The following is a 23,240-nucleotide window of genomic DNA, read 5'->3' on the forward strand; positions in this document are numbered from 1 at the left end:
TGGGCAATATACTACGTGACTGGGCAATATATTACGTGACTGGGCAATATACTACGTGGCTGGGCAATATACTACGTGACTGGGCAATATACTATATGGCTGGGCAATATACTACGTGGCTGGGCAATATACTACGTGGCTGGGCAATATACTACGTGGCTGGGCAATATACTACGTGGCTGGGCAATATACTACGTGGCTGGGCAATATACTACGTGACTGGGCAATGTACTACGTGACTGGGCAATATACTACACAGCTGGGCAATATAGTATGTGGCTGGGCAATATACTACGTGGGCAGTGCAATATACTACGTGGTTGGGCAATATACTACGACGTGGCTGGGCAATATACTACGTGGGCTGTGCAATATACTACGTGAACATGCATATTCTAGAATACCCGATGCGTTAGAATTGGGCCACCATCTAGTATGTGTATATATATATATATATATATATATATATATATATATGTATTTATGTATATATATATATATATATATATACACTAGATTGTGGCCCGATTCTAACGCATCGGGTATTCTAGAATATGCATGTCCCCGTAGTATATGGACAATGAGGATTCCAGAATTCGTGGCAGACTGTGCCCGTCGCTGATTGGTCGAGGCAACCTTTATGACATCATCGTCGCCATGGCAATCATTATGACATCTACGTCGATACTGTGCCCGTCGCTGAATCAGAAACGTAGGATTTCTACGTCCTTTATGACATCATCGTCGCTGTGCCTGTTGCTGATTGGTCGAGGCCTGGCGGCCTCGACCAATCAGGCGCGGGATGTCTACGTCCTTTATGACATCATTGTCGCTGTGCCCGTCGCTGATTGGTCGAGGCCGCCAGGCCTCGACCAATCAGAGACGCGGGATTTCCAGGACAGACAGACAGACGGAAAAACCCTTAGACAATTATATATATATAGATATCTATAGATATCTATAGATATAGATATATCTATAGATATATATATAGATATATATATAGATATATATACACACACACACAGTACAGACCAAAAGTTTGGACACACCTTTTCGTTTAAAGATATCTCGGTATTTTAAAGACTATGAAAATTGTACATTCACACTGAAGGCATCAAAACTATGAATTAACACATGTGGAATTATATACTTAATTTCAGTTGTTTCACATTTTCTTGTTATGTCTTATACTAGACTAGATTGTGGCCCGATTCAAACGCATCGGGTATTCTAGAATATGCATGTCCCCGTAGTATATGGACAATGATGATTCCAGAATTTGCGGCAGACTGTGCCCGTCGCTGATTGGTCGAGGCAACCTTTATGACATCATCGTCACCATGGCAACCATTATGACATCTACGTCGATACTGTGCCTGTAGCTGAATCAGAAACGTGGGATTTCTACATCCTTTATGACAGCATCGTCGCTGTGCCCGTCGCTGATTGGTCGAGGCCGCCAGGCCTCGACCAATCAGAGACGCGGGATTTCCAGGACAGACAGACAGACAGATGGAAAAACCCTTAGACAATTATATATATAGATTCTAGGTTCTTCAAAGTAGCCACCTTTTGCTTTGATGACTGCTTTGCACACTCTTGGCATTCTCTTGATGAGCTTCAAGAGGTAGTCACTGGGAATGGTTCAGAATTGTCCAATCTATCAATTTTTTTTTTTTAATTTTGGCATGCTTCAATAGCCTCCATGGGAGGCTAGTAGCTGCCACAACTTGATCGGCTCTGCTACATAGCAGAATTACTGCATTGCTATGAGGCCCTACCACAGGGTGGTGCTCATAGCAATCCGGCATCAAGAACCATAGAGGTCTCTAGAAGACCTCTGGTTGTCATGCAGATGCACCGACGACCCCCGATCATGTGACGGGGGTCGCCGGTGCGCACATTTCCGGCCGGATGTGCTTGTTAAATGCTGTTGTTAGAGTATGACATCAGCATTTAACTAGGACTTGCAATCCGCCCACGCCTATTGCGAGCAAATGTTAGCTGTTCAAAACAGCTGACATGTCCCGGCTTTGATGCGGGGTCACCGCTGGAGCCCACGTCAAAGCGGGGGTGCTGCCATCGGACGCACTATTACGTCCAATAAAAGAAAGGGGTTAATGAATATTTTATGTGGGCTATCTGGAATAAAGGGATAATCATTTAAAGGTTGAAAATTGCCAATTTTTAGAACTTCGTCAAATTTCTGATACTTTTATAAATAAGCGAAGAAAATGTCAACATAAATTTACCATTAACATAAAGTACAATGTGTCACGAAAAAAAACACTTCGTTCTGCGTTCTAGAGTTATTACCACATAAAGTGACACTGGTCAGATTTAAAAAAAATGGCCCTGCCACTAAGGGGTTAAAGCATGACACACCAACAAGAGACAAAAAACACAGCGTCAAAAATTGAATAAAAATGTAAGTAACCTAAATTAAATTCTAGGTGCAGAAATTCTGCAATATCAAAAATTCAGTAAAAGTGGAACGTAGCCTAAAATGAACATACATTTGCAATCAAAATTATTCAACTCCCATTTCAAATTCTGTTTATTAGCAAAATATACAAATTTTTGTGCTTTACAATAAACCAAGAACAACGCAAACAACTGAACACAACTAATATACGGTAATAAGTCAGTTCTTCAAATGCATCAGAGAAAATCAGTATTTCTGACTGCTGCAGTCTAAGAATTATTTACTCAATGCGTAACATGGTGCAGGGCGGTAGTCATGAGCGAGAGGGGCGTCATTTGCGCCCCGCCACAGTACAGAAAAATGGGGTAGAGATGCATGAGGGAGAACAAAGTCTTAATGAGAAGTATATACACTAGACAGCAGCCACAGCACTTCATGACTGCTTATTCTGCATTATGCAATGACAGGAACAGTACAGTTGCATGTAGCGGTAAATTACTTTTGTTACAAGTTGCAACAGTCCAAAAAACCATTATGAGAAGTTCCATCTTCCCATGTGAAGACCACACAAGTTGAGGCGTGTTGCACAGCCCCTCATAGCTATTCTCAGCTCCCGATTTATTTGTGAGGACCTCTCTGGCTGAGGTGCGTCGGTACAACTCAAAGTAGTACTAGTACTCTCAAAGTCCATTTAATAAGGGCCACATGCTTTGTGCTATGGCATTGCATCTTCAGCTGTCCATAGGAGAACTGGTGTCCCGGTATGGCGACACTCTAGCTTCTTCTCTAGATGATCGTTTGCTTATTTGTTAACAATCCTTACTTCAGCTTAGTCCTCCTAAGGACCTTGTCCCACTGATCTACTCCTGAGCGAAGTTCCGTACCATTTAGCGATGTTTCACCCCTTCAAGTAGGCCTCCTGACCTGGGCTAAGGACCTCGTCCTCCCCTTTTGTCTTCCTGAGATCCAAAATACTGCTGCCATTTAATCTTTGCTTTTCTTTAGAACTTACTATCTGACATACTGTGGCCTTCCCTCTTGCACGCAACACCGTCACTATGCATGTCGGCAATCAGCTGGACCATAGGTCTGTTGTTCTGAAATTATCTGCTTACGAACAGGATATTGCTTTCCTGTGTGCCCATGTAGCTCTTCCCATCCTTGGCTGGTCCCCAACTATTAACACTGGGAGATTGACAGTCATGAATGCACAAATTCACACAGGTGTACACCACTGCAAATTATAGTACATATTTATGCATTCGCTCTCCTTGTCCCCATTCCCCAATTATTAACCAGGTGTGCTGCTAACTCACTGTGACTGGCCACAAAATAGATAAATCAACATTTCAAAACATATCAATGCATTATACAACCATCAAATCTTCAAGTAGGAGTGTGGCAATTTTTCCACTCCTTTATAACTGCATGATAAGAGTCTTTAGTACGTAGTAGAGACCCTTTTGCTGTTATGATCTCCTGCAAACATGATTGATAGCCACATACTAGCTTCTGGCAGCATACCTGAGGAATCTCAGCCCATTCATCATGGGCAATGGCCTCCAGATCACTAATATCCTCGGGTTTGCTTGCTGCAACTGGCTTCTTCAAATCCTATCTAAATGTTTATGTGGTTCAATTCAGGTGACTGTGATGGCCACTACACAATCTTACAGGACTTCCTCTGAAACCAAGCTTTGGTGGACTGAGATTTGCTTGCGATTATTGTCCTCTTGAAAGTTCTCAGGATGCCCAATATTCAGCTTTCTCACAGAAGGCATGGTGTTTTTTTCTATAATTTCCTGATATTTTATTAAATCCCCTCTGCTTTTCCAAATGCTTCAGAATTTCAGTGTCAGAAGTAGCAAATCCTCACTGAGCCCCCATCATATTTCAATGTATTTATCACCAAGCCATCGTCATGAATGATTGACCCATCGTCATGCTTCACTCTAGATATTACTTACACATTGCTATGCTTTACTATAGGCATCACCGAGTCATGAATCATTGAACTATGGCCATGCTTCGCTGTAGACATCACTGAACTACCACCATGCTTCACGGTAGATATTGCCGATCCCCCATCATGTTTCACTGTCGGCATCACTGAGCCACTGTCATTAAATATCGAGCTATAGCTATAATTCATTGTAAACTATAGCAAAAAGTGAGAGCAGCACAGAAAAAAAACAAATTCTGGGTGCAAAGACCCTCAGGCATGTACCAAACCTTATAATGATAATGAGAGTCCAAGAAGTCAAGGGCTTGAGAAAGGCTCTCCATGAGCTGAAATGTCGCCATGATGGGCTAATAAACTTGAACACATTTTGAACTCATTTGCAATGGTGTGCTGCCTTTGACTTCTTGGACTCTTATAATTAATTGTAGACATCAGAGCCCCCACCATGCTTCACTGTAGGCAGAGGGTTCATTTCAGTGTATGTTTCATTCTTCCACCTCTAGACATATTGTTGACCCTTAGGATCAAAACATTTAAGTTTTGTTTCATTGCTCTACAGAACTGAATCCCAGAACTATGGTTTTGAGTATATTGGAACAAACGTTTCATGTGCTTTTGGGTCAACAGAAGTGACATCTTGGAGGTCAGGCATGGAGACTTTTACTGTTTAGTACAGTATATACCTCACTAAGCAAACTGACACCTCACAGCCTGCTGTCATCAAATCTTGATACAGATCTTTTGCTGTCGTTCAAGGGTTTTTGAGCACCTGCCTCCTCATCAATCTAGTGGCAGCTGGTGACAGCTTCTTCTTTCTGCCACGTTCAGGCAGTGTAGATAGTGTTCTTTCAACTTTGAACTTGAAAACTATGCTTACAGCTGTATTTCTGGGAACATCCAATGCCATTTTGTATCCTTTTCTTTGTTTGTGTAAGGCAAGGATCTTGATTCTTTAATATTCTTGAGTTGTCAAAAAAAATGTGTGACCTGGAGGCCATTGCCCATGAGGAGTGGGCTAGGATTCCTCAGGAACACTGCCAGAAGCTGGTGTCTGGCTATGCATCACATCTGCAGCAGGTTGTAGCAGACAGGCTCTACTAAATAGTAAAGACACTTCTCATCAAGGGATGGCTAATACTGTAGAATTGGTATTTTGTATTGTACTTACATAAACTACTTGTTATATTAGTTTTAGTGAATTAAATTTTTCTTGATTCATTGTTTTATTACAAAGAGCAGAAAATTTGTAAATTTTTATAATAAACCAAATTTGCAATGGGGATTGAATAATTTTGATTGCAACTTTATCTGACTAGTAGTGGATATAGAAGAAGGCGATTATTGGCATTTGGGCAATGGATGCTCTGCACTACCCAAAAAAAGATGGCTTAAGTTTGATTTATGTAGTACAGAGATCTGTACAATGATCTGTTTACACCTAGTCCTGAAGTCAGGATAAGGCAGCTGCCATTAGGTCAAGAGCAGATGTGTCCGAGGGCCAAATTGTATAATTGTGTAATTGGCCAATTCCCAAATTCTTCACTCAAACTTCCAAGTGTATTCCAACTTGAGATATCTATCCAAAGTATATGCCAAAATAATCTTATTAGTGGGTTGTTCCTTTTCAGGAACTTCGACTTTTGTGAACAAGGGGGTCCTTTATTCACATATTTAGCTCTCTAGAAAAATGAGTCAATGTGATCATACATAATGGTTCCTTGGTGATAGGGTGCATGATATAAAAAAGATATTAGAAGGAAAAAACTGGAAGAAGACAAAGCGCATAACCCAAATAGGGTCTTATCTGGGTAGCAATATAGACAGAAGTGCACAAAATATGCTCACCTGATTCAGCTGTGTGCATAAATCCACTTAAAAGCACAGACACATGAAGATATGAATGTAAAGAAAGAAGGAGCAGATGGGTTGTTCTGCGCTGCCTTGAAAGAATGGAGGATGCCAATTCAGTATGCCAATGCGTATCAAAGCATACAGCTTCTTCATCGGGACATCCACGAACGTGGCAGAACAGAACATCCCATCTACTCCTTTTTATGCATAATAAAGATATTAACATCCATAGAATCAAGCATTATTAGCATTCCCGTGATCAATAATATTTTGGAGTTTCTCTCTATATTACTAATGCTTAAAACAAGCATAAATTATTTATCTTCTCTAGGGAGAATATTAATAAAATAACTAATAGTATTCAGGAAATAGTGAATTATTAGTTAATATCACGTCAATGATATGAATAATTATCATCATCATATTAGTGATAAATTAAAATACCTTATATATTGGTGATTATACATCTCCAATAGTGCAGCAGAAACTCTATAGCAGTATACATCAGATTTCTGAACACTGACGTACTGATTTACTAATTCATATAGAGATAACTATTGAGTCGCCTCCTATTAGTCTGTAAAGAGACAGCGTTAGATGTATTGCCTGCAGCGCACTCCACACACATCGAATAGTGACGACAAACAAATGAGCCCCTCTGACATCAAAGAATGCAAGGGCTTTATCCCTTAAACCTCTTAATAAAGCCAGTCTTTCAGTGAAAGATGTCCCAACATTGAGTAACTTTAATTTAGCTTCTTTAACTGCTTACTGACATATCAACTAATGGTATGTTGTACATCAGCTCTCTGTTATCAAGCAGTGCCTTGGCCGTTAACCAAGTTCCCAGAACTAGGGGCACCCTAGTCTATCCCTGTCCCCCAGATTACTCCTGAAGATGGAGACACTGGGTTCACGTGACATGCTATGCTCCTATATCAACCCTTATCTGTCCTCTCCGCCACTCAGGGAGCTAGAAAGCCAAAGTGCGTTTATAACACTAAACAGATATACAAGGGAAAACTGACAGGGATAAATGAAAATGCGTAACAATCAGACAAAATACACTCACCACAGTAGAACACAGGGGAGGTAAAGGAGGCAGAAACCAAATAGGAGAGGATAAGGATGTGCACACAAACAACCTCCAAGTAACAATCTCCCGAACAAATATCAAAACGCCAACTCAAACCACGAACTTCACCTTCAATTTCAAACCAGGCAGTAAGAACTAACACTGGCAATTTCTAAGTGCCAGAAGCGAGAATATGTAACAGAGGGGATTGGCCAACACTGAACAGCTGAGACAATCTAGGTAGGAAAGCTCAAGGAGCTTCAACTGAACAGATTAACCCTTGCACTGCCAGCAAGGAAAAAAACTGCACTGCGTAATAAGATAGTGAAGCACTTCTAACCAGTTCAGGAGTTCGTGAAACCAGACTCTGCGGTCTTCTGGCCCCTCTCTGTCGCGGTATCCCAATGTTACGCACAATGTGAGAAGATTAAGTGCAAAACGAGTGAAAGATGAAAAGGAAGCCCAAACTCTAGGGAAAGAAGTCGTGGAGACCCCTAGGCAGATCTAATAGCACCCTGCCTCCCCTACCACCCTATGTTGGTTCCACACAAATCACCAAGCAGGAACCTAAGCCATGAATATCCCTAGAGCTAGGCCCTGAATGGGAAGGGGGAGGGATAGCACTGGTCAGTCCCCACTGTACACTGTACACTAAGGACATGAAGGGAGACAAACGGGGGAAGGAACTTAGCTTGAGCAGACTCAGAGAGGTAACACCAAACACCCTCCAACAGCACCAGAGACGAAGTAAGCAAACTGCTATAGCTCCATGCCTTCACATGGGAAAATGTGAATATCACCATGGACTTTTGGTCACCCGAACTCACTCCTCTAGGTATTTCTTGATAAAGGCTTATAAATTAGCCAAAACGTTGAACTGTGATACCTGAATCATGTATTTCACCTATCCATTATGTGCGGAATTGGCTTTAATATGAAGATGCAATAAACCTAATTTTTGCTTGGAAAATGCAATAATTTTAATTTTGGCTTGGAACCTCTCAGTGTGCCGGATTTTTCTTGAGACTGTCATTACATTTTTTCCAGAACACCTGTATTTTACAGTAAGCAACCCCTTGATTTTTTCTGATCAAAATGTGAATATCGCCAGCAACTCCCTGAAGCAGACTGGGAGTCTATAAACACCCAAGTCTAGGTGTGTCAGAGTCGGAGGGAGGTTGCCACTGGGTCCAAACTCAGAAGGATTAAGAAAGCGTCTGCAATGCCAAATGCAGAGACCGTCTGCAGCCAGATGCAGAGTGACTTTCTGTAGCATCTGACTTACCCGTGACACCCCATGACATCTTTCTTGATGCAAGCTTACGGGCTGAGCCCGCATCTTTGCCAGCAGATAATGGCTGTATTATTCAGCTGCATGTGGACAAGACTGCTAGATATGGTTGTTAACCTGTTAAATTGTGCTGTCAATCTCTTGACAGTGCCATTCACACATGGTTTTTCTTATATACAGCAATATATTGCTGTGTAAGGTACAAACAATCAGATGATCGCAAGTTCAAGTCAACTAAAGGGAATACAAAATACAGTAAAAAGTTTGTAAAAATATCAACAGAAATAAAAGTTTAAATCATCCCCTTTCCCCTCTATTAAAAATAAACAAATACAAAAAAACAACACATATGCAGTATCTCCATGTCTGTAAACGTATTGTCAATCAAAATATAAAATTAATTAATCTGATCCGTGAACGCTATAATGAGAAAACAGTAAATCAAACACCCAGAATTGCGTTTTTTTTGCAGATGCAACACTGCAAAAAATGCAATAAGAAACAATCACAATATCATTGTATTCTAAAATGGTATCAATAAAAACATTGAATCAAGGCAAAAAAACAAGACCCCCCCACATAGTTCCATCAACTGAAGATTAAAAACATTACGAGTATTTCAAAATAGTGACACAAGCAAAAATGTTTATGTTTCATATCTCCGTAATTGTACCGACCCAGGAAAACCATATTACAAGATCAGTTCTTTCCGAAAAAAATACCGTAGTTGTGTATTTGTGCTTTTTCCACAATTTCATTACACATGCAATATTTTTCCCTCTTTCCACTACATCACATAATAAAATGCATGTTTCTATTTAAAAGCACAACTCGGTTTGCAAAAAATAACAAAAAAAAACCAAAGCGTTCATACGGGTATGTCGATGGAAAAATAAAAAAGTTATGGTTCTTGGAAGAAGGGAAGGAAAAAACAAGAATGTAAAGAACAAAAAATTCCCAGCTCAGAAAGGGGTTAAAGGATTATTATTATTGTAGATTATGTGTAGTAGAATACTGGAGATGGGTCGTTTATTCACGGATTTATTCAGAATATTCAGATTTTAACTTAGAATGGAATTTTCTCTCAAATGTAAAGAAAGTCAATTGCATCAAAAGTTATTGGTCTTCCACTTGATCATCACTGTAGGATAACAGATTGTATGTTGTGGTAAATCTCCAGGATATGCCATAAATGAGGATCCCACTGCTGGGACCAGCATTTATCTTGAGAACAGTGCACTTTTGAACACTTCTTCGACTGGAAAGTTGGCTATGCATGTGTGATCTCTCCATTTGCTCTTATGGGAGTTCAGATCGTTTCTCAGAACTCCCAAACAAATTAATGGAGAGTGACCACTATTCTAAAGATGGTGCGTGTCGAATTGTAATAGATGCCGGTCCTAGTAGTGAGGCCTCCATCTATCTGCCATTTATAACCTATACTGTGGATAGGCTATAAATTACCAACATGGGAAAACTCTATCACTGTTTTTTTTTTTTTTTTTAAACTTATGTTAATTGATAAAGATCAATCATTAATAAGAATATTGTTTTTAATTGGTAAAATTGATCATTTTTCCTGTACATAACAGAATAGGATGTTAAACATCACACAAAAAAAGGAGAAAAGAAAAATAAATGTTGCATAATTGACTCTTCTTTGTAACTGTTTTACAGTGACTGGGTTAGGGTATGCGCATACAATTTCTGATTGAAATCCACCAGAAAAAGTGCTGCAGAACTGCTGCAAAAAAGATAATGCATATATATGTAAAAATGACATTGCTATGCAAAAGTTCAGACTTTTGTAAGTTAGAGTTCAGAAACCGTGAAGTAGTTAGAAGAAGTAAAGTGTTCACTCTTCAGGTGGTTTCCACTAGTAAAGCCTCGTTCACACAATCAGCATTTGGTCAGTATTTTACATCAGTATTTGTAAGCCAAAATCAGGAGAAGAAGAGTCAGATGAAAAGTATAATGGAAACACGTCACCACTTCTGCATTTTTCACCAAATCCTGGTTTTGGCTTACAACTACTGGTGTAAAATACTGACCAAATACTGAAGTGTGAACACGGCCTTTTAGTTTGAATTAGGGAAACTCAGGGTGGCTCAGTGGTTAGCATTGCAGCACTGGGGTGCTGGGTTCAAATCCCACCAAGGACAACATTTGTAAGGAGTTTGTATGTTTTTCTTCTGTTTCAAGGGTTTCCTCCTGGTTCTCCAGTTTCTTTCCACACTCCAGACGTACTAATAGGAAATCTAGATTGTGAGCCCCAAAGGATGCTGATGATGTTTGTAAAGCGCTGCAGAATTAGTGGCCCTATATTAACAAGTAAATTAAAAACGTAAATTTAAAGAAAAACTATGCTGGTGGCAGAGCTGCAGCAAAGGCAAAACTGCTAGTGAATCCTCTGCAGAAAAAACAACAACAAACAGCTGGCCTTTTTCCGAAAGCAGCATCACCCAATAAAACTTTGGCTCTGCTGTCTGAAAAAGGCATTGTGTGCACATGTAAGTGTTATTTGTTTTCTCTCTGCAGGACTGGGACCTGCACATTCAGGGCAGGATGCATATTCAGAATGTGATGAGCTTCTCTGAGAGGTAAGTGGCAATAGATGGCGGTTTTATCCTAGAGGTGTCTGTACACAGATCTAACAGGTCTCCTGTGTTTTTTTCCTAGTACTGGTATAAACTGTGCTTCCAATTCTACAGATGGGGTATTAACTTCTTCTCTAAAGTCTGACTTTCACACCATGAACAATGAAGGTGAGAGAAACTCAGTCCTAGAAACCGTATAAGCTACTACTTGACAAAGTGTAAATCTTGGCTCATGGAAAGTATCTAAGTATATAAAATAAGCCCGCCACATGAGATTGTAACACATGGAAAAACAATTTAACCTTATCAAATATTTCACTGCGAGTCCAGCTCTCCAGAGTTCATAAACATAAGAGGGTCACGATAACGGCCATTAACACAGATTATACATCTAGTGCAGACAACCACCAGGAAGCGGCACCGCGTGAGGCTCCGTAACCTTGACCGGAGCGTAAGGACTCATACAAAAGTCTGTTTCTCACAGATAGACTAGAAAGGGTATGTGTTCAATTAATATGTTCACAAACCCCCATCTGATAAAGCTTAACCTGCACTGAGGATAACTTCTGCAAGCAGCCCAGTTAGGCTACTTTCACACTAGCGCCGTGCACTGCACGTCACAATGCATCGTTTTGTAGAAAAAAACGCATCCTGCAAAGTTGTCTGCAGGATGCATTTTTCCTCCATAGGCGTGTATTAGCGACGCATTGCCACATGTCGCAACTGTCGTGCGACGGTTGCGTCGTGTTGTGGCGGACCGCCGGCACCAAAAAACGTTGCTTGTAACGTTTTTGGTGCGTTGTGTCTGCCATTTCTGACCGTGCATGCGCGGCCGGAACTCCGCCCCCTCCTCCCCGCAACTCACAATGGGGCAGCGGATGCGTTGTAAAAATGCATCCGCAGCTCCCGTTGTGCGGCGCTTCCACAGTATGTGTCGGTACGTCGGCCCGACGCACTGCGATGGGTCGAGTATGACGCTAGTGTGAAATTAGCCTTAATGACACACCGCTGGAATCAGTGGCTCTGCTTCTATGTTCTGCTGCTCTTAGATGGGAAAGCAAAAACCTGGTGACAGATTCCCTTTAAAGTGTTTATATTATTTTAGTTTTTAATTTATATAGGTCCTCGCATTGTTTTTAAGAACTGTTTTAGCTTATCTACATAAGGGTTAGAGCTTTATTTGTTGTTAGATTTATAACTTATCCCTAAACGCTAAGGCTATGTTCACACGTTGCCTTTTGCTTCATTTTTATGCAAATTTTAAGCTGCGTTTAACCCCTTCATGACCAGGGGATTTTTCGTTTTTCCGTGTTCGTTTTTCACTCCCCTCCTTCCCAGAGCCATAACTTTTTTATTTTTCCGTCAATTTGGCCATGTGAGGGCTTATTTTTTGCGGGACGAGTTGTACTTTTGAACGACATCATTGGTTTTAACATGTCGTGTACTAGAAAACGGGAAAAAAATTCCAAGTGCGGTGAAATTGCAAAAAAAGTGCAATCCCACATTGGTTTTTTGTTTGGCTTTTTTGCTAGGTTCACTAAATGCTAAAAATGACCTGCCATTATGATTCTCCAGGTCATTACGAGTTCATAGACACCAAACATGACTAGGTTATTTTTTATCTAAGTGGTGAAAAAAAATTCCAAACTTTGCTAAAAAAAAAAAAAAAAAAATTGCGCCATTTTCCGATACTCGTAGCGTCTCCATTTTTCGTGATCTGGGGTCGGTTGAGGGCTTATTTTTTGCGTGCCGAGATGACGTTTTTAATGATAGCATTTCGGTGCAGATACGTTCTTTTGATCGCCCGTTATTGCATTTTAATGCAATGTCGCGGCGACCAAAAAAACGTAATTCTGGCGTTTCGAGTTTTTTTCCCGCTACGCTGTTTAGCGATCAGGTTAATACTTTTTTTTATTTGATAGATCGGGCAATTCTGAGCGCGGCGATACCAAATATGCGTAGATTTGATATTTTTTTTATTGATTTATTTTGATTGGGGCGAAAGGGGGGTGATTTAAACTTTTATGTTTTTTTTATTTTTTTCACATTTTTTTAAACTTTTTTTTTTAACTTTTGCCATGCTTCAATAGCCTCCATGAGAGGCTAGAAGCAGGCACAAGCCGATCGGCTCTGCTACATAGCAGCGATCTGCTGATCGCTGCTATGTAGCAGAATTGCACGTGTGCTGTGAGCGCCGACCACAGGGTGGCGCTCACAGCGACGGGCAATCAGTAACCATAGAGGTCTCAAGGACCTCTATGGCTACAATGGAGACGCATCGCCGACCCCCGGACATGTGACGGGGGTCGGCGATGACGTCATTTCCGGCCGCCCGGCCGGAAGCGGTAGTTAAATGCCGCTGTCTGCGTTTGACAGCGGCATTTAACTAGTTAATAGGTGCGGGCAGATCGCGATTCTGCCCGCGCCTATTACGGGCACATGTCAGCTGTTCAAAACAGCTGACATGTCCCGGCTTTGGTGCGGGCTCACCGCGGAGCCCTGCATCAAAGCAGGGGAGCCGGCATCGGACGGTATAGTACGTCCGATGCCGGTAAGGGGTTAAGCTGCTTACAAAAAGCAGGATTTTGCTGATTTTTTTCTGTGGTTTTTATTGTCTCTTGTGCATGTTAATAAAGTTTAGTGGCCCCAAAAAAGGCCTGATTTAGTTTCCTTAGGTTTTTGCACCAAAAATGCAGCAAAAACTGATACTGAACGCTGCAAATACGTTGAAAAACGCTGAAAAAAGTGACACGCTGCAATTTGCAAAAACAGCAGTTTTCCAAATCAGGAAAATAAAACCAATGTGTGTGCATGAGATTTCTGAAATATCATAGTCTTTGCTGGTACTGTAAAATGCAACTTAAAAATTGCATTAAAAAAGCAGCAAAAACGCAAAGTGTGAACATAACCTTGGGTTTTAACGATGTTTTTTTTTTTTCATACATCTTTGGTACACGCGAAAAGAGTAAACTTTGTAATATATCGTATCACAGAAGTCCGCTTTTTTCTCCTCCTTGGGATCTTTCATTCCCAATTTTCTTAAATCACTGGTAAAATCTGTCTTTAGTGAAAACATAGACTTTCCCGTTACTGAGATAAGAAATGACCGTTGGTGCTCATATACTGTAGTTCCATGAAGAACCATAACTGTGGTCTCGGGGAGTTTACAGCAGATAGTGTGTATCTGCCCCAGCTCCTCCCCGCTCCATACAACTCCTCTCCTATCTAGTCATTTTAAAATCTATCTTCACCAAATGCAGATCTTACCCCATGACTTCAGAGATCAGTCCTAAAGATGAAAGAAGAAAACTAATCTGATAACAAATGTTAGTTAATTGCTTATTCACACAGCTATTATTCATTTATAGAGTAAGGGTATGTGCACACGTAAGAATTTCTTACAGAAATTTCCTGACAAAAACCGGACATTTCTGCCGTTTTCTTCACGTTCTTTACGCGGTTTTTTTTTCGCGTTTTTTTCCCAATGCATTTAATAGCGGGAAAACTGCAAAAAATCTGAAAAATTAATGAACATGCTGCTTTTTTTTACCGCGATACGTTTTTTTTCGCAGAAAAAAAAACACATCATGTGCACAAAAATTGCAGAATGCATTCTAAATGATAGGATGCATATGGATGTGTTTTTTATCGCGAAAAAACGTGAAAAAATACGCGAAAAATCCTGAACGTGTGCACATAGCCTAAAAATTAAAATGTCGGTTACTCTTTACTGGACAACCCCTTCTGATTCCTCATATTTGGCCTATACTCCCCTCCCATGCCAGTGCATGTCGGCCTCGCATTCCCAGGGCTCATGTGAGCTTGTTTTGTCACGTGAGCCCTGCTCCCAATTAGCGTTGGTGTCACCGCATTCGTACTCCGCCCTGGCTTCCTGTTGATGTTCAATACGTCTGAAGGCGGAGACAGTGAAGCCGGAGCTGATTGGACGTAGGGCTCGAATGAAGTAACAACCTCATGTGAGCCCCGGGAACCAAGGGCGAGAACAGTTGTTTTACTTAGCCCCTTAACAACCGCCGATACGCCTTTTAACGGCAGCAGTTAAGGGTACTTATTCCTCAGCACCACTTTTTAACGGTGCTGAGAAATAAGTATATAGCACCCCCCAGCATTGGAAAATCTCTGGGGTCTCAGCAACAAGGTCGCTGAGACCCTGGAGAACATAATTTGCGTCGGTTTTTACCATCTCGTCACGTGATCGCCATTATTCACCGAATAACAGCAATCACAAAAAAAGTCTGATTTCCAATTCATTTCTCTCTCCTCTGATATAATTTAGCATATCAGAGGAGAGAGAAATGGGGTTCCCCAAGCCCCCCAGTACCTCTGCCATCCCCATGCTCTCTTGCTCCATTCCCCAGCCCTCAATGTCATCTTCCTGGAAGAAAATGGTGGGTGCATGCGCCCACCATGATTTGCCGGCCAGCACCCAGCAACAATAGGAGATTTTTTCTTATTGGTTCATTTTGATCACTGTGATAGACCCTATCACAGTGATCAAAATAAAAAAAAAGTAAATCAAACCCCCCTTTGTTACCCCCTTAGTTAGGTAAAAATAATAAAATAAAAACATTGCATTTATTTCCATTCTTTACAGTTTGGTGTTAGAACTGTGGTTAGTGTTGTGTTAGGGTTGAGGTTGTGTTGGGCTTAGGGGTGTGTTGGGGTTAGGGTTGGAGTTAGAATTGTGGGGTTTCCACTGTTTAGGCACATCAGGGGGTCTCCAAACACGACATGGTGCCCACCATCGATTCCAGCCAATTTTGTGTTCAAAAAGTCAAACGGTGCTCCCTCCCTTCTGGGCCCTGCCATGCGCTGAAAGAGTATTGGTCTACTCCACACAACAAATTTTGGGTTCCATTTTCCCTGTTACCCTTGTGAAAATAAAAAAAAATTGTAAAAAAAAGTTAAATGTTAATTTTTTCCTTCCACGTTGCTTGAGTTCTCGTGAAGCTCCTGAAGGGTTAATTAACTTCTTGAATGTGGTTTTGAGCACCTTGAAAGGTGTAGTTATTTAGAATGCTGTCACTTTTGGGTATTTCCTGTTTAATTGACCCCTCAAAGTCACTTCACAGTTGATGTGGTCCCTAAAAAATGGTTTTATAAATTTTATTGGAAAAACTTTGAACCCTTATAACGTCCTAACAAAAAAAATTAACAAAATTTTGCTGATGTAAAGTAGACATGTGGGAAATGTTATTTATAAACTATTTTGTGTGACATAACTCACTGATTTAAGGGTACAAAATTAAAAGTTTAAAAATTGCAAAATTTTAAAATTTTTTGTAAAATTTCAATTTTTTTCATATCAAAGAAATTTTAGCATTAACATGAAGTACAATATGTCATGAAAAAACAGTCTCAGAATTTGTGAGATCCGTTGAAGCGTTCCAGAGCTAAAACCTCATAAAGTGACTGGTCAGAATTGTAAAAATTGGCTTGGTCACTAAGGGGTTAACAGGGCTAAAGATGAGGAATGAGAAGGGGTTGTCCTTGTAGTGGACAACCCCTTTAACATCTTCCCAGTATGGCCAATTTCCTTTTTGCGTTTTTGTTTTTTCCTCCCGTTCTTCTAAGAGCCATAACTTTTTTTTTATTCTTCTTTCCAGAAAAACATATTAGGGCAAAAAAAAAAAAAAAATTAGAAGGGAGGTCAAATTGTGAAAAACAACAACACTGATATTAGTTTTTGGGAATTGTTTTTATGGCATTGTGTGGTACAAATGACCTGGCGATATGATTCTGGTCATCAGTGCAATTACGGCGATACCAAACTTGTCCGTTTTTTTCTATTTTAACTGGTGCTAAAAAAAATTAGGAATTTGTAAATATATACAGTATATACATAAAAAAGAACACTTAATTTTCCAAGAAATGTAATTTTTTTTATTTTTTGGTTGATAGATATGTGTTGGCTCATCTTTTCAGAGATGAGACGTTTGCTATTGATACCTGTGACAAAACACTCTGGGATCGCCTTTGCTGGGGTCAAAGGACACGTGGTTTGTGTATTGAATCTGAGGCGTACAGCAGGTTTCTGAGCAGGCTGACCTCAGGTCAGATTTATTAACGTGAAAGCAACACAAAAAACAAAACATAAAAATAAATCCTAGCCTGTCCGGCACTAACTAAACAAATACGTTGCTATCTCAACAACTGGGGGGCTTCTCCCACCCAGCTAACATCACACAGATCTTGAGCAGAGCTCTTCACTCACGTTTGTCTCACACAGGCAGGCAATCTGTGTGCCCCAGGCAGACACTGGAAACACCCAGCTGGTCATCTTTTATTCCTGCAACCATTAACCCATTAGCACCCTGAAGATACTGAGTGGCCTAATTCACATTGGACAAACACCTGGGCGAGATATATCTGCCTCCAACTACCACACCAGCATGAGTCTTACATATCCCCCCCCCTTGCTCAGACCACTCCGGTCGAGCAAGAACACTTTTGAAACAGTGCACTCGGGATAGGGCATCGGCGTTCCCCATCTGCACCCCAGGTCGGTGCTCCACCGTAAAAGAGTAAGCCTGCAGGGCAAGGAACCACCGGGTTACCCGACTATTACGGTCCTTGTGGAGGTGCATCCACTTGAGAGGGGCATGGTCTGTGATCAGCCTAAACTTCCTACCAGCCAGGTAATACTTGAGGGAGTCGAGAGCCCATTTAATGGCTAGGCACCCTTTTTCAACCACCGCATACCTCTGCTCATGTACATTCGGTTTCCGACTGAGATAGAGGACCGGGTGTTCGACTCCGTCCCTCACCTGGGAAAGTACAGCTCCGACACCAGTATCAAAGGCATCAGTTTGTACCACAAACTCGCTGCTGAAATCAGGAGTCACTAGTACTGGCTGAGAGCACAAAGCCCGTTTCAGGCTGTGGAAGGCCTCTTCAGCAGCTGAGGTCCATTTTACCATGACGGAACCCTTCCCCTTGGTAAGATCCATCAAGGGAGTAGCCATGGCTGCAAAATTGGGTATGAACCGGCGATAATAGCCGGCAATCCCCAGGAAAGCCTGCACTTGTTTCTTGTTCACTGGTTGTGGCCAGCCCTGAATTGCCTGTATTTTGTCGATCTGGGGTTTAACCACTCCTCGGCCAATCACGTAGCCCAAGTATCGGGCTTCTTCAAGCCCGATGTGGCATTTCTTGGGGTTTGCCATTAAACCTGCATCTCGCAGGTCATCAACCACCGCTTGTACCTTCTGGAGATGAGTTTCCCAGTCCATGCTGTAAATTACGATGTCATCCAGGTAGGCAGAAGCGTACTGTCTGTGAGGCCTCAAGACTCGATCCATCAATCTCTGGAACGTTGCGGGAGCTCCGTGAAGTCCAAACGGCATATAGACATACTGGAACAGACCTTCCGGTGTAGCAAATGCCATCTTCTCTCTGGCCGCCTCGGCCAGAGGAATCTGCCAGTACCCCTTTGTTAAATCCAGGGTCGTAATGTATCGGGCTTTACCAAGCCGGTCGATCAACTCATCGACCCGGGGCATAGGGTACGCATCAAATTTAGAAACTGCATTCAGTTTCCTAAAGTCATTATAAAACCGGATGGAGCCATCCGGTTTAGGTATCAACACAATTGGACTGGACCAGGAGCTGTGTGACTCCTCAATGACTCCTAAGTCCAACATTGCCATCACTTCCCGGGAGACGGCTTCACGGCGGGCTTCCGGAATCCGGTAGGGCTTCACATGAACAGTGACGCCAGGCTCTGTGACAATCTCATGTTTCACCAACTTAGTCCGGCCAGGTTTTTCGGAGAAAAACTGTCGGTTCTGTAACAAAAATTGCTTAACCTCAGATTTTTGTCGTTCTGAGAGAGTCTCAGCAACCTGCACCTCCGGTACAGTAGGTGAACAAACCGGACGGGGCAGATCCGCCGTTAGGGCAGAGCGGTCTTTCCAGGATTTTATCAGATTCACATGATAAATCTGTTCCGGTTTTCTCTTACCCGGCTGGTACACTTTATAGTTCACTTCACCAACTCTTTCTCGGACCTCAAATGGGCCCTGCCATTTCGCCAGGAATTTACTATCCACCGTAGGGATTAGGACCAACACCCTATCGCCGGGTGCAAATGTACGGACCTTAGCGCCTCTATCATAACTTTGCCTCTGGGCTCCCTGGGCCTGTAACATATGGTCCCTAACAATGGGCATGACAGCGGCAATACGATCCTGCATTTGTGTTACATGGTCGATCACCGTTTTAAAGGGAGTGACTTGACCTTCCCAGGTTTCTTTTGCGACGTCCAGCAGTCCCCTGGGACGACGGGCGTACAACAGTTCGAAAGGCGAAAACCCTGTGGAAGACTGGGGAACTTCCCTAATGGCAAACAGCAAATAGGGTAACAAGTAATCCCAGTTCTTCCCATCTTTGTCTATCGCCTTCCGGAGCATCTGTTTTAAGGTTTTGTTGAAGCGCTCAACCAGGCCATCTGTTTGAGGGTGATAGACAGACGTACGCAATGGGTCTATTTGTAAGAGCCTGCAGAGCTCCTTCATTACCCTCGACATAAAGGGAGTCCCCTGGTCGGTGAGTATCTGTTTTGGAATTCCCACCCGACTAAACACTTGTACCAATTCCTTGGCGATCGTCTTGGTAGCTGTGTTACGCAAAGGGACGGCTTCCGGGTAACGAGTGGCATAGTCCATGATAACGAGGATATGTTGGTGCCCACGTGCGGATCGGGGAAGGGGCCCAACCAAATCCATCCCAATTCTCTCAAAAGGGACCCCGATGATAGGAAGGGGTACCAAAGGGCTACGGAACTGAGATTTAGGGGCCGCGATTTGGCACTCTGGACAGGACTCACAATAGTTACGCACATCACAATGTATTCCAGGCCACACAAAACAATGCAATATCCTTTCTGTGGTTTTCTGTACCCCCAGATGTCCCCCCATTATATGTCCGTGGGCCAAATCCAGTACCTTCCGCCGATAAGGTTTGGGTACCACTAACCGTTGCACTGTGTCTTCCCCTTTTTTCTCTACCTGGTAGAGCAAATCATTTTCAAGAACCATATACGGGTACGCTAGCCTAGTGTCAGGTTCTACGGGTACCCCATCTATCATTTTTACATTTTTCCTAGCCGGAGTTAGGGTAGGATCTTTCATTTGCTCGCTGTGGAAGTCATCCACCTGGACTCCCAAATCTGGCAGGCAGGGTGCCGGATGGCTGTCTGCCTCCGCCTCTCGCTGAGGTTCCCGTTTCCTCTGTTTCCCCCGCCATGACGGAGAAGGGGTACTGAAGGTTAGATTCACCAACCTCCCCAGCAACATCTTCCTGTGGGGTCTCCTCTAGGGACTTGGGACCTCCAGATGGCATGGGAGAAGATTCACGGGTACAGCTACCGTGAAGGAGCAACTTATTCTCCCACAACTGCCAGAAATAGGGAAAATCCCTGCCCAGGATTATATCCTGTAACAATGCGGGGACGAGTCCCACTTTGTGCTGCACTGACCCATAGGGAGTAGAAATCCATATGACCGCTGTTAAGTACGAGCGGGTGTCACCATGCACACACGTCACAGAAAACTTGTCAGACGGACCAGATGGAAGTGCCACCAGACTAGCTTTCACCAGAGTCACCACACTTCCAGAGTCTAGTAATGCCACAACATTTTTCCCATCAACAGATAATTCACACAGGTGTTTCACTGTATCATTTTGACCCGCATTCACACTCACTAGCTGTGTAACCAAAGACATGCGTTTTCTAGAGTCTATAACGTCGCACTGCATGGGTTCAGCGGTAACAGGACAGTTCGCAGAAACATGACCCTTCTCATGGCAGCGGAAACACCTAACAGGTCCCCTACTGAGACCACCGTCCAATACTCTTGGTCTCGGCGTGCGAGCAGTCCCGGACTCCTCCCCCACAGTTTTAAGCGATTTTCCTTCACCCGTGGTCCCTGGAACAGTCTTACCGGTTCCACAAGGAGGAGGCACAGACCGGGGGCTGGCGGTGTCGTCGGGAAGTCCTTCTGCCACGGAATAACGCTCGACCAACTCCACAAGTTGATCCGCTGTCGTGGGATTTCCTTGGCTTACCCACCTTTTCAGCGCTGGGGGTAGTACTCTCAGGTACTTGTCCAGGACAACCCGCTGGATTATTTCGGGTATTGTCAGTACCTCGGGTTGCAGCCATTTCTTTGTCAAGTAGATCAGGTCGAACATCTGAGACCGCGCCGGTTTATCTTGCTGGTATGTCCACTGATGTACCCTCTGTGCACGGACAGCCGTCGTCACACCCAGCCGGGCCAGGATCTCAGCTTTCAGCTTCTCAAAGTCCTGAGCGACCTCCGGGTCCAAATCATGGTAAGCTTTTTGGGCCTCGCCGGAGAGAAACGGGGCAATCAAATCGGCCCATCGTGCCTTCGGCCACTTCTCTCTCAATGCCGTCCGCTCAAACGTTGTCAGGTATGCCTCGACGTCATCTTCTGCAGTCAGCTTTTGCCAGTATCGACTCACATGGATCCTTCTGGACTCTGCTTCCGGGTCAGCGTCAGGCATGCTCACCAGGCGCTGCGCCACCTGTTGGAGAAGTTGGCGGTCTGCAACCGTCATGTCCAGTAACTCCTTCAGCTGTGCGGCCATCAAGCGATTAGCTTCGTGCTGTGCGGCAGTGGCCTGCTGCTGTACGGCAGTGGACTGTACTAAGGCTTTCACCACGTCTTCCATGCTGTCGCCTGTGCCACGGTATGCCCGCGTTCTCCACCACAATGTGACAAAACACTCTGGGATCGCCTTTGCTGGGGTCAAAGGACACGTGGTTTGTGTATTGAATCTGAGGCGTACAGCAGGTTTCTGAGCAGGCTGACCTCAGGTCAGATTTATTAACGTGAAAGCAACACAAAAAACAAAACATAAAAATAAATCCTAGCCTGTCCGGCACTAACTAAACAAATACGTTGCTATCTCAACAACTGGGGGGCTTCTCCCACCCAGCTAACATCACACAGATCTTGAGCAGAGCTCTTCACTCACGTTTGTCTCACACAGGCAGGCAATCTGTGTGCCCCAGGCAGACACTGGAAACACCCAGCTGGTCATCTTTTATTCCTGCAACCATTAACCCATTAGCACCCTGAAGATACTGAGTGGCCTAATTCACATTGGACAAACACCTGGGCGAGATATATCTGCCTCCAACTACCACACCAGCATGAGTCTTACATACCATATTGGAATACACATGAAAATTTGATTGCTTTTTACTAGAAGAGATGGGCGGACCCCCCTTCAATTAAAGGACTGTATTCTGGCTGTGTGTTTATTTACAATATAAATCTTAAATTTTTATTATCTCTTATAGATGCCTCTCCATTACTAATCCGTGTGCTTGATGTCACCGAACAATACAAAGGTGACATCAACCCCACAAATATGAACCCCATCTGCCACCGCTACAGGGCAAGTGGTAAGAGTCGGGCAAAGTGCCAGAATTGACACATCTAATAGATTATCAAAAATACAGTGGAACCTTTGCTGTTTTTTTTTTCAATTATTTATTTATAGCGCAGGTACCAGCTGATGATTACTCCCATCAGTTGCTGCCTGCTCTCACTGTTATTAGCGACCGCAGGCATTGGCTGATGGGAGCAGTAGTCTTACCAGCTGATGCCAGTGACCAGGATATATTTTTTACCTCGCTCACAGCTGCGGGCTCACACTTTCGGAACCGTGCTGTCTGACCTGCGGTAATGATTTTATGGTCAATCAGAAGCAGTGTTTGCTGCGTTGTCATGCACATGACAGCGCCACAAACACCCAGTGGTCAGGGGGCCAAACCCGAACAGTAACACGGACCTCCTGGTGAAGTCCGTGTTCAGTGTCCGTGCCTGAGCAGTATGTGTTCGGTACGGATGCCAAACTTTACTGTTTGGGATCGCCCATGTCTACTTCTTACAGCATTTTTTTGCTGTATTGCAATGACCAAAAAAAAAAACCAATGCAATTTTGGCATCCTGATTTTTGTTTCTGTGTACAGTGTTTAT

At 43.0% G+C, this 23,240-nt stretch overlaps 1 protein-coding gene across 1 annotated transcript in view; it reads left to right on the forward strand.

Annotated features, from left to right (window-relative positions):
• Positions 1-23,240, forward strand: part of RBM20 (RNA binding motif protein 20) — a 336,119-nt gene that overhangs the window by 236,295 nt on the left and 76,584 nt on the right. The window contains exons 3-4 of the mRNA XM_069754279.1: positions 11,147-11,208; positions 11,288-11,373. Of these exons, the coding sequence (XP_069610380.1) occupies positions 11,147-11,208; positions 11,288-11,373 (148 nt within the window). The remainder of the gene's footprint in view (positions 1-11,146; positions 11,209-11,287; positions 11,374-23,240) is intronic.

Source organism: Ranitomeya imitator, chromosome 2 (assembly GCF_032444005.1).
Source record: "Ranitomeya imitator isolate aRanImi1 chromosome 2, aRanImi1.pri, whole genome shotgun sequence".
In the NCBI taxonomy this organism is placed as follows: Eukaryota; Metazoa; Chordata; class Amphibia; order Anura; family Dendrobatidae; genus Ranitomeya; species Ranitomeya imitator.